The sequence below is a fragment of the Bactrocera dorsalis genome, chromosome 1, assembly GCF_023373825.1.
Source record: "Bactrocera dorsalis isolate Fly_Bdor chromosome 1, ASM2337382v1, whole genome shotgun sequence".
Taxonomy (NCBI): domain Eukaryota; kingdom Metazoa; phylum Arthropoda; class Insecta; order Diptera; family Tephritidae; genus Bactrocera; species Bactrocera dorsalis.
In genome coordinates this window covers 105,394,126-105,406,234 of record NC_064303.1, presented here as the reverse complement: position 1 = coordinate 105,406,234, position 12,109 = coordinate 105,394,126, and the positions used below count along the sequence as shown (strand labels likewise).

Below are 12,109 nucleotides of genomic sequence, written 5' to 3'. Positions count from 1 at the left end.
ACGGGAAAATTCTTAACTAAAGAATGCAATAAGAAATCGGTCCTTAACGCCAAATACTGATAACATTTATAATTTAGAAACCCCCAATAAATTCTTCAGATAATTTTTTTTTAATAAAGTTTTATTTACATTCGTACCACGTTCATTTTGTTCACTGGGCTATGCCATGACTATATAAATATTATCATTACTTTGTGATCATTTCAGTATTTTTAATTTGTAGACTTTATTTTTATTTATTTTTTTTATGTATAGATGTGCACGTTGTTTAAGGTTTTTAACTCCTTTGTAGTCCCTTCACATTTCCTGTTTACTGAACTGTTGCTTATCGCGACAACTTTTGCGCTTTTCAAGGTTAGCTTGGCAGAAGAATGCAGCGAGCTTATGCTGAAGTTAGCATAGCACATGCGCTTGATTAAGGAACCGGTGCGTAAATATGTACATATGTATGTACTGAAGTGCTAATTTTGTTATGCTTCTGAATGCGAATAAGCGCGTAAAATATATTGTACATATAAATGAGGCGAAAGCAAGTAAAGAAATGCAGGTGTGGAAAGGAATGTATGCAATTTTTTTGCACATATTTAGGGTGATCCATTTCGAGGTTCTCTACTTTTTTAAAGAAAAAAACAAAGAAACTTCAAATTTAATGGAAACTGTTTATTATTGTTCGAAAGAACATTCTTTGGCATTTAATTTTTGAAGATCAACTGTTTCAAATGCTGGCCGCGGCTAGGTCTACGGCTTCGTTTTAGAAATAAAGCTAAGACTTTACCATGAAACTGATAGGTAAGTACAAATATTTATTGCTGCGAACTTGGTTTCATGGATTCCCATTAATCACAACCACCAACAACGCTTTTTAAAGCGCACTTCAGGGGCATACATGTGTTTAACCGCCTATCTCAAGTAATTTATTTAGACATTCATATTTTTCTGTGTTGTGGATGCGTATGTATGTTATTAAGGTACATGCAATCATTAGTTTAACAATAATAACTGTTAAAAATGTTTTACGCTTATTTATTATCTACATCAAAATAAATGGAGAAATAAAAATTTGGGAAATTGTTGATTTGCTTATGAATATTTTCAATGCCAAGTAGTGATCGAAGCATTTTATTTCCCAAAGTCTTTAGAAATTTTCTAGTACAATTTCTAATACACATTATATAAAAAAAATTAACAGACCAACCATTAGCACACATGTACATATGTAAACTGATTTAGTTAGAAGAAGAACCATCCAAATTTTGTAAACTAATTCAACAAGGAAATCTATTTGGAGTAAAAAGGTAAATTGATTTTGTCTATGACAATGTTTATATTGTATATTTTATTCATTGTATTATTACATTGTGCACATATGTAGTATGTGTAAACACAATTCTTTGTTAGTTTAATACTCGTCAGCATAGCAAACATTATATGCAGCATGTGTGCGTGAAACAAAGAAATTATTAGGATATTTAGTTGATGCACTGATTAAGCACACAAATAGATACTAAGCAATTACACACAGTGTTTCGAAATGTAATAAAAGCAGTATGGCGAAAAATACATTTCAATGTCATAAAATAAATACAGAATAGATAAAAATATAAATCTTTCTCTTTTTATGCTTTTTCTTTCCAGCTTCTGATTTGAAAAAAATATTTTTTCCTATTTCCGACACCATTTTTTTTAACTAAAAACATTTTATAATTTTTTTGAATTAAAATTTTTCTTTTGTAGTAATTAATTTTTAAATTCTTCTTTCTGAAATTGGCATTAACAATTTTATTTTAAATTTAATCTTTACTCCAAATATTTTTTAAAGTAGAAATTATAATATTATTTGTTTAAATTAGATAAAATTATTAATATTTTTTTATATAGTATATATGTACATACTATGTATGTATATATTGGGTTGTCAAAAAAGCCTTGTGGTATTTTTATTGAATTTTTTTATTGAAATTGAAATGAATTGTTGATGACTCGTGCCCAGCTCTTGACCGATGCTTCGGCTGCTACTATGCTGTGCATCGGGTCATGCTATACCTTTTTGGAAAGCTCATTTCGCGCGCGTGTTTGATTGATTGTCGTTTCTTTTAACACGTTGGCTGCCAAAGCCTTTTTAGAATTTTGATCGTTCAGTGCCAATGTCATTTACCAATAATGTTCACCTGAGGCCAACAACTTATTTTTGTTCTTTTTTTTTTCTTATTATTATTATTATTATTTCTTGTTAAAAATACACAGCGGCCATGGGAAATACACCAAAATGTTCACTGCAGGCCAGAGAATCCAAATTCTATGTAAAATTCCATATTAAAATGTACGAAAATGTGTGACGTGGCCCAACATTTAAGTGTCGCGACATTTAAGTGTCGCACGAAATGTGCGACGTGGCCTCAGGGTAACATTTAGGCGTCGCATGAAAACGTGCGACGTGGCAGCCAACGTGTTAAGTCGTTCGTGAGTTATAACGTCGCAAAAAGAGAAAATACGTCATATTTTACAGTACTACTACGATAAAGGCAAAAAATGCAACTCAAGCCGCCAACAAAATTTGTGCAGTTTATGGACCCGATACACCGCACAACGATGGTTTCAACGTTTTCCTTCTAGTATAGAGGTGGTCGAAGATGCGCCACGCTCCTGAAGGCCTGTCGTCGAAAATTGCGATAAAATCGCTGAATTGATCGAAAGAGACCGGCATAGTAGTCATCAAACTGTTATAAACCATTTGAAGAAGCTTGGAGTCACTAAGAAGCTCGAGTATGGGTGCCACACGAATTGATTTAATAAAAATACCGCAAGACTTTTTTGACAACCCAATATATATATAACGTATGTATGTAATTTTACCCTAAAATAAATGTTGTATGACATTATCGAGAAAATGCCATATTAAAAACCTGAAACAAGTGCAACGAGTCTGCTTGCTGGGGTTTACGGGTGCAATGAAAACTACCTCAGCAAAGGCTCAGAAGTAATATTGTGTATGGTAATCACAGTGCGCCTATCCTTAAAATCCCACCTTCAGAAAATTGTGAAAGTGAATTCAACGAGATACAGAGTATGCGCGGAGGATGATGAGAGGCTGGCACATTATCTATATGAATGCACAGCCTTCAGGGTTTATATGGGTATACGGGTTTCAAAAAGTTGATTTTTTATTTTCCTATTTAAATTCTAACACACTTCTAGAATAGTGTCCTAAATTTTCAAGTTGATCCCAGTAATAGTTTCGGAGATACACTCTTGAGAATTTGAATTTTTCTCGAAACTGTTTTTTTTGAAGTCGGTTGGAAAGATTTCTGGAGAACTACTTAACTTTATCTTCATCGATCTTCATGAAATTTTACGACGAAGGATCTTTTTTCGATTCCAACTATTTGAAAAAAGTGTGGGGAAATTTTCACAGAAATTTTAATTATTTTGTAAAAACGTCTGCCAAAAATTCAATTTTCAGTTTTTTTCTTCGTTTAAGTTCTAAGTGTATTTTTTCACTTTATACGTGGAATTCCGAGGGGTCATCGAAAACGGCGTCACAATAGCCGAGTTTAAAATATTTTTTTTTTTCAAAAATTTCGGAATTTTTTTATTAAAAGTGCATGTTTAAAATATAAAATTTTTTATATGAGAAAAAAAATTTTGAAAAGGTTGTTTTTTACCCAAGGAAACCCATGTAACGACTTCAGCCAAATGAGACGAAATATATTCCACGACTCCCAATACTCAGACTTAAGGAATATTGGCCGGATGTGGTGATGAATAAGGCTTAATTTGGTTACCATCCGGGAGCAAAATCGGCCTAATAACGACCTAAGTAGGCCGCCTGCGTTATGCCAGCTACGTGCCTTCCTTATCCACCAAGCAGCCAACCACATAATATTTTTGGAAAAATCCACAACAAAAAAAGTTATTTCTATGTACTTAAGACAGCCAAAACGAAACACTGTTAGCGGAAGGACTTACACACATACAGGTTACATATGGACGTACATATATACAGTAGTGTGGGCGTCCTGTTGTAGCACGTGCTTTAATGATTCATTGAATGCTCTAACTTTGATTATTGATATTGGCTAAATAACAACCGAATAATAATGCAGCACTTCGAATACGAAAATGGAAGCAACAACAAACACTAATTTTGTGTGAGTACAACTTCAAATGACTGCATACGCTTACTAGGTGTGAACCCAGTAGGAAATTGAAAAGTTATGCAACCTGATAAGTTTTTCGACAAATTTTATGCAATTTTTTTCTCTGGAAAAAATAAATGTGAAAATTGTGTTCCCGAAACAATTACAAGAAATATTGAAAAAGTGAAGCTTTATAAATATTTTCCTGTTTAGCGCGTATTATTTGTTCGAAATATTGAAGCTTGTTACTAATGGAAGTTAACAGCAGCATTTGGGTATGCTTTTTCTGCTTTTATTTTATCGTCGTCAGCATTATTACATGCATTCGAACGTTTTTGGGAGCATATGTGCAAATATTATTATTTAGTCTTAAAGAGATTTTCCTATTGGGATTCAACTAAAATTTCGTGCCAGCTTTCAGTTTGTTGTTGCTCAGTAAAAGCGTTAAATATAAAATATATGACTTGTTCATTTCCCTTATGTGGGACATTACCGTTAAATTTTCGTTCAATAGCCGATGTGGGAAAAAATTACAAATGCTAAGCAATCAGCAGTAGATGTATTGTTCAAAAAATATACGTACATACATATCGCCATCTAAAATACAAAATAACGTAACATCACTTTTCATAAGTTCATATCAGAAGCGCGAATGGCCTGCCAGTCTACATACACCCAAACTAGTCATTCAGTTTTTGAGATTTCGATCTGAAATTTTGCAGATGTCCTTTCCTTCTTAATTAGTTGCTCATTTATCGGAATCGCTCTTATGCGATCACTGTAGTATGAGCTGCCATACAAACTGGCCGGCCAAAATCAAGATCTTATATAGAAAACTCTTTTATTTGACAAGATATCTTCACGAAATTTAACATAGATTATTGGCTCATTCAGTACTATAAACTTCGAGGAAATTGTTCAAATCGAATGATTATAGCATATACATAGCTGCCATACAAACTGATCGATCGAAATCAAGTCCTTGTATGGAAAACTTTTTCATTTGACAAAATATCTTTACGAAATTTAGCATGAACTTTTGTCCAAAGCAACGGTACAATCTTCGAAAAAATTGTTCAGATCAGACCATTATAGCATATAGCTGTCATACAAACCGGCCGATCAAAATCTGGATAAAGATTTTGTATAACCTTTTATTCCATAAAATATGCACCTGTGAAGAGTATTAGGGCCTCGGTACAACCGAAGCCAACGTTTTTCCTACTTTTCTTGTTTGAAGTTACGTCGCTTTGCATTTCACGTGTCGATATGTATGGTTATATAAAAATGTATGTAATTGCATTTAAACCATAGGGTCTCGTAACTTTAGTTGCAACAATGCAGCCCAAAACTCGACAATATAAAACATATACAACTGTCCCATACACATGCACATATGTAGTGTGCCAGTGTGCCTGTGCTAGGAGCTTTGCAACGCGCCAAGAATTCAACAAATTTCAGTCGAGTTTCGTGTGCGCAGCAAATAAGAACCTTTAAATACTCGTACGTAGCACTCACAGTAGTGAAGTCAGAAAAATATGTAGTGAAATGAAAAATTCTGCAGCTGCGGTGAAAGGCACATAAACAACTCAAACTACAATAACAACAAATGAAAGTTTTTTTCGGATTTTTCAGCACAGTGCCATTGACTCTTACAAAATTCATAGACGTTTTGTTTTTTACGACTCAACACGAGTGAAATGAGTGTGTTGCCTTTGCGCTATAAATGTAAAGTATATACATACATGTGTACATATGTATGTATGTATGTGTGCGTGCTGAACTTTTATTGGCATTGCCACCGCTACTTCAATGTCGCTGCGGCAACGTGAATTTATTTATTTTTGCTTTTGCTTTAATAAATAAAATACTGCAGTGTCACAAAGGAAATAAATAATATTTCACCACTATCAACAAACATTGTAATGTATTTGGTGTAAAGGTGTATGTGAAACTGTTGCTAAATAATTACATATGTGAAAAATGAAAATGAAAAACTTAAACTAACGGTCATTTGTGAAAAGTTTATTCGCCTTACTTCAACCTACTCGTACGGTAGCCTCTTGTGATACGAATGCAGCATGCGCCTGCCTAGAAGTATGCAATGTTATTTTAAGATAATCGTATTTTGAGTGTTATTTTGTAGTTTTTGACATATTGAGTGTAAATAATTGTTGTGCTTATGAACTCAGCGCTTTGGCTCCTCCCTCTTTCTCACAGCAACTGGTCAAACCAGTGTCTTCTCATTAAATGAGCATTCAAGTTTTGCTTTATGAATAAAACACGCCTTCATCAGTTTGTTCGATGGCGGATGATGAAAGTGAATGCGAGTTTCGCTATTTTCATTACTATTTTTAGTATCATCTTATCTAATTTAAATTTAGGATTTCTATATTTTTTACTCAAGTGTCAACTTTGTCAATATAAATATTTTCAGGTGATAGAAATATGTTTATTTAAAATGTGAGATGTATTATTTGCAATTTTTACTACTTATAAAACGTTTATATTAAACGTATTATTTTAGGAAATAATACGCCCTAATATAAAAAATTATTAAATTTTTTGGTCCTGCCAGTTCCAAAAATATCTAGCCGTCCTACAAATCTGATCAAATAAACTAAAAATAACAAACTTAAAATCTGTTTTTGACTAGTTCCTTCAAATTGGAAAGAAAATAAAAAAGCGTTTACATAAAAAAATAAAAAAATAAATTAATTTTTATAGATACATAATTGTATTTTCTATCATTTTTGTTTTTTTTTTCATATACATACATATGTACATACATGTACATACATACAGGTTCTGTGGGAAATCGAAAACGTGTCTCAGAATTTTTTTGTTTAATTGTATTTTTTTCCATATACCGAGAAGATGGGGAGTTTTGGTATGCTATTTTTAATCATGTTTTATACATATTCATAAACTTTTATTTTATTTAACCTTTAATGTCTATTTTGAACGGACTAAGAGTCATATCTTATTATTTTTTAGTTTCGAATGTGGATACTATTTTTTTTTCAGTTTTTAAACCGGTATTTAAGATTTTTTTTCAATTTAAGTTTCAAATCGATTTTTGGGTTTCAAAATTTCTTATTTAATTTTTCAATCTGGCATTTGAGATTAGAAAATTAAAAATTAATTTTAATTAAGATTTTCGGGATTAAGAAATAATAAAATATTAATATTTTTAGTTTAAAAAAAAAAATTAAAAATTAATTTAAAAAAAAAAATATTTTTGTAAATAAAAAAAAAATAAAAAAAAAATTGATAAAATTAGAAAAAAGATATATTTTTTTTAATTGTTAATTTCAATGCAACCCTGCTTACAGACTTTTAAATTAATTTTGAAATAGCTTAAACCTAAAATATTTTTAATATAATTTCTAAATAATGCTTCTGATACTTTATGGCATCACCCTAATAACATTTTATCTCCAACCACACACACGTACATACATATGTATGTATTTAATAGCAATCTTTTTGTTTTGTTTCAAACAGAAAATGTCAGTGCAGCGCAATATACAAAAAACTCGATATATTTCGTCTGCTCCAGCTGATACAACACGCCGAAAACATGTCCATTTTCGTGAAATTCATAGTGAAGAGTCGACACGAAGACACGAATGCCAATCAGGCAGCTTACAGCCATCAATACGTCACCCACAACTTGCGCTGGATGACTCTGATGAGAGTTTTTCGCACACTTTAAGTCATAGCAGCACTACCACGTCGAACACACCGACTTCGGGGGCCGGTGGCATAAGAAGTAGTCAAAGCTTTTATCGCTTGCCAGACGATTTACTCGCACGTGGCGATTTCATTGCTTATCAGCGTGCCAATGTAACGGATTTCTTCAATACGACGAACACTACACGGCCGAAACGTGTCTCGGAGATTTGTTTAGTCAATGATCATTACATTTTGGTAAAGATTCCTGCATCACAAATGGAACATGTGGCCGCTATGGATACGATTGCTGAAGAAGAAGAGAGGTCAAGTGATAATTGTTCGCAACGGAAAGGCTTCTTGCGTTATTTTCCCTGTCAAAGAAACCGACGCGTACTACCCTTGACAACCGTGAGTCGGGTGAAAATGGAAGAAGCTGCAAACACAAACGCTGGCAAAACTCATACCACGCTAAAGTGTCCACTAGCGCATTGTTGGCGTGTAAATGAAGCGCCTGAGGTGTTTGACACGCGCACAAAAATTTTCGGACTATTTTGGAAACAGAAAGCGCCCGGAAAAGTGATAACAATACAACCTAGTAAAAGTGACACAGCGGAACCGTTGGACCTGCGTTACAAGGCAGCACGTATCGCCGAGAATGGTTTGTCGGGTATAGAGAATGACAACAAAGTTGATAAAGGCGCCTTTGGTAGTCCTTTAAACACGCCCTCAAAAGTGGCGCCAACACCTCCTTTCTTCAGTGGTGCTTTGCAGACATCCCTACACGATGCAGTCTCGCTAGAACAACACGCAGCCTGGGTAAATAACAATGACTTGGATATGAAGCAAGTTTTTCGGCAGGATAACACCAAATCACCAGCGGAAAGTAAGGCAACAAAACGACGCACAAACGTATTTCGGTGGTTCTTCAAGCGCACGAAAGCGCCAAAGCCCAAAAACAAAATTCATGCCGTCGTTTATAAAACATATTTCGTGCGTTGGAAAAAGCCACCCGATGAGAAGTGTCCACATTGCGGACATGCCAGAAATGACGATGCGACTGCAGTTACAACGTGCAAATGGAAGCGTTGCCGTTCCGCTACATTTTAGTTGTTCTCCAAGAGGCAATACATTGTGATAAAGAGTTAATGAAGACAGGTTGTGAATATTTGTAAGTGTAGGATTTTAATAGAGATAATCCATAAATTGTAGCAAAAATAAAAAATAAAAGTTTTAGCAATAGATTACAATAAAAAGATATTTTCATTAGGCTTAAAGAAATATTGACGAAATACGAGCATAATCGGTGAGTAGATCATTCTCGCTACCCACAGTTTATTAGACGATTTTTAATTTGAGTTAAAGGTAATTAAGTTTGACTAGGAATTTTATACAGCTAAGGGTAATTAGACGACAAGATTCCCTACGGGAAGCGGACAGACTAAAGTGCCGACAAATTTTCGAGACAAAAATAAATATATGCAACCCAGGGCTTGTCCGGAGAGTAATAGGACTGATTTTCTTAAGTCGCAACTGTACTTCGGAGCGTGAGCGCACCGACTAGATTCGGTAGAGGGTGTTCCTAGTTAACGCACGATCGGCTGGTCGGGTTGTCTCCGATGACCTGGAGAGTCAGGACAAACATTTTCGCGTGACGTGTTTTTGTGAGTGGTGCAAGCTGAAAATGCAGCCTTCGTTAGAGCAGAGGTATACGATTAAATTCTGTGTGAAACTCTGTAAATCTGCGGCAGAGACGTTTGATATGATCAAACAGACTTACCCAGATGTTTCTTTAGCAAAAAGTGGTGTATTTTGGTGGCATCAGACCTTTTTAAAGGGCCGGGAAGAGGTCGCTGATGAAGACCGTGCTGGGAGACCTGCGACTTCGACAAACACCGACAATGTGACTCGTGTGCGCAAAGTTTTGAAATCAGACCATCGACTAAGTATTCGTTTAATAGCCCAGATGTTAAATTGTGTGGTAAAATTTGTGGTTCATGACATTGTGACGAAGCACAAGACATCGCGGCCGATTAGAAGTTGCATCACGACAATGCCCCGACTCACACACGACAGAGGAGATCCAGGCAGCATGCACCTCGGCTCTCAAGGCTATTCCAGAGAATGCCTTCCGTGACGCCTTCAATGCTTGGAAATCACGCTGGCAGCGCTGCATCGACGCAGGAGGAGTCTTTTTGGAAAGTTTTTAAAGAATTGTAACGATTGCTTCAATAAATTTTTTTAAATGGACTCAGATCTATTATTTTCCAAACAAACCCCGTATTATGAAAACTTTTACGGACAGTATGAAAATAGATAAAATCTAAAGATAACCACACTCACTTCCCATAAAACGGTACTGCGAAAAACTACTAAAAGCGCAAAAAATCAATAACAAATCACGCTAGTGACATTAAATTTTACCTCCGAGATGGTATAAGATGTCTTTATGGAAGCCGGTGTTAAACTTGTATGATAGGCGTGATACTGCCGACGTTTTGGTGAGCGATTACGACAAGATTTGTTCAAATCCAAAAAAACTGTTCAAGCCGCATGATACCGAATTTGTAGACCCTAATATCTATAGTTAACTTTTGACAGAAAATATCGGTCCATGTGTGAGATTTATATTTGAAATTCAGGGATAATCCTTCTCTGACAAAGGTATGTCTGCATGTCAAACATTGATCGAATCGGGTCAATACTTCCCTTAGCCCCCATAAACCTAATATAAAGATTTTCGAACTTTCGATTGATTTTGTAGCTCATATATCGAGCAATACGTGAGTTATCTCAATGGAAATTTTACTCATAACAGTGTATCTTTGTGCCTAAAATAGGCAAATTTGAGCGAAAATTTGACTTACCCCCATTTAACTTATATCAGGATTTTCGAATATTCGGCTGACTTTTATCTACTTATATTATTGGTTTTTTAGTATGTAGCATGTTAATAGTATATTGTATTAAAAAAATTAGATGGAAATGGGTTTATACTACCCCAACTCCCTTATACTTCTTATAATGATTTTCGTTTTTCTAGAGAACCTTATGTGTCTGTCAGTGTATGAGTTATGTATGTATATATAGTATGTATATGTATATACAAAATTGCTTGGATTTTGATCCTCTGGTTGAAGTTTTACACCTTAAAGTATTTCTCATTTTGATTCTTGCAAATTGCAAGAGTATAAAATGTTCGGTTGCACCCGAACTTAGCCCTTCCTTACTTTTTATACCATTTTATGTTATTTAGATCTTACAATCGAAAAACTTGGTTTACGAAATTAAATGTAAATACCTATACTTTATAAAAAAAAAAAATAAAAATTTAACCTTACATACCAGTATGGAAATGTTGAACAGCAACTTCAATAAATCCAGTGGTATCGGTTGATAATATCATATGAGAAAATTTTTCAAAAGTCCTTGCTGACTGGGGTGAAGGAGAGCCGTTGCATTGCATATATATTTATGTGTGTGCCTATTGCTGTGTATTTAAATATTTCACAACTGGTTGCCTAGTATGTAGTTAGGCTCTCAACGACGCCGTTAAATATCGGACAATGTCGTTCGTTACTCCTTTGGCTGCCGCGCATGCAACATTTTCGTTAACCTTACCTGCCGCCTGCCATCTTTAACAACTTTGCACATTGAAAAACAAACTACTATACTACAAAAAAAAAAATATAGAACTAATTAGAATATAAAAAGTTATTGCCTGCCAACGTCATTTCAGTGCACAACAAATTTCTTGCGCACAACAAGCGCTTAGCGTTAGCAGGTTGCCAATTTAGTTCGCCAGCGTCACTACGCATACACACAATCAGGTAAGTCCTATGCCTAGGCTCCTCTACATACTTGTACTTGTACTTCAACACCTAAGCTTTGGTTTAGTGCTTCAGACTAAGGCTCCTTGCCTATTTTTGTTGGCCTTACAGTCTACTTACATAGTTATGCCTGTGTATGTGTGGCAGTGTGTATGTTTATTCTTTATTTATTTTTCGGTTATTGTTTATTATTCTTTTTTGTTGGCGTAAAAGCGTAACCGTAACCGTTGAGCGCCACACAAACACACAAACAGCGCAATAATAACGTAATAAAGGCAATTGCGATCGTCACGCTAGGCGTCAGCCGAACGCAGTCCGAAATTAAGGAATCCCACTGCACCAGCCAAGCGACCTAATAGCCCACCACCGACCAACAGAAACCAATGACCAACCACTAATGTCAGTAAGTCAACATGCGTATAAGTTTATTTTATACATATGCACATACATATATACATATGAGCAGTC

General features: G+C 34.8%; 1 protein-coding gene across 1 annotated transcript; it reads left to right on the top strand.

Moving 5' to 3' along the window:
- Nucleotides 1-5,614: 5,614 nt before the first annotated feature.
- LOC109579385 (uncharacterized) lies at nucleotides 5,615-9,125 on the top strand. Its single transcript, XM_049446266.1, has 2 exons — nucleotides 5,615-6,233; nucleotides 7,644-9,125. The coding sequence occupies exon 2, from the start codon at nucleotides 7,647-7,649 to the stop codon at nucleotides 8,919-8,921; it is 1,275 nt and encodes a 424-aa protein (XP_049302223.1). The 5' UTR covers nucleotides 5,615-6,233; nucleotides 7,644-7,646; the 3' UTR covers nucleotides 8,922-9,125.
- Nucleotides 9,126-12,109: the final 2,984 nt, after the last annotated feature.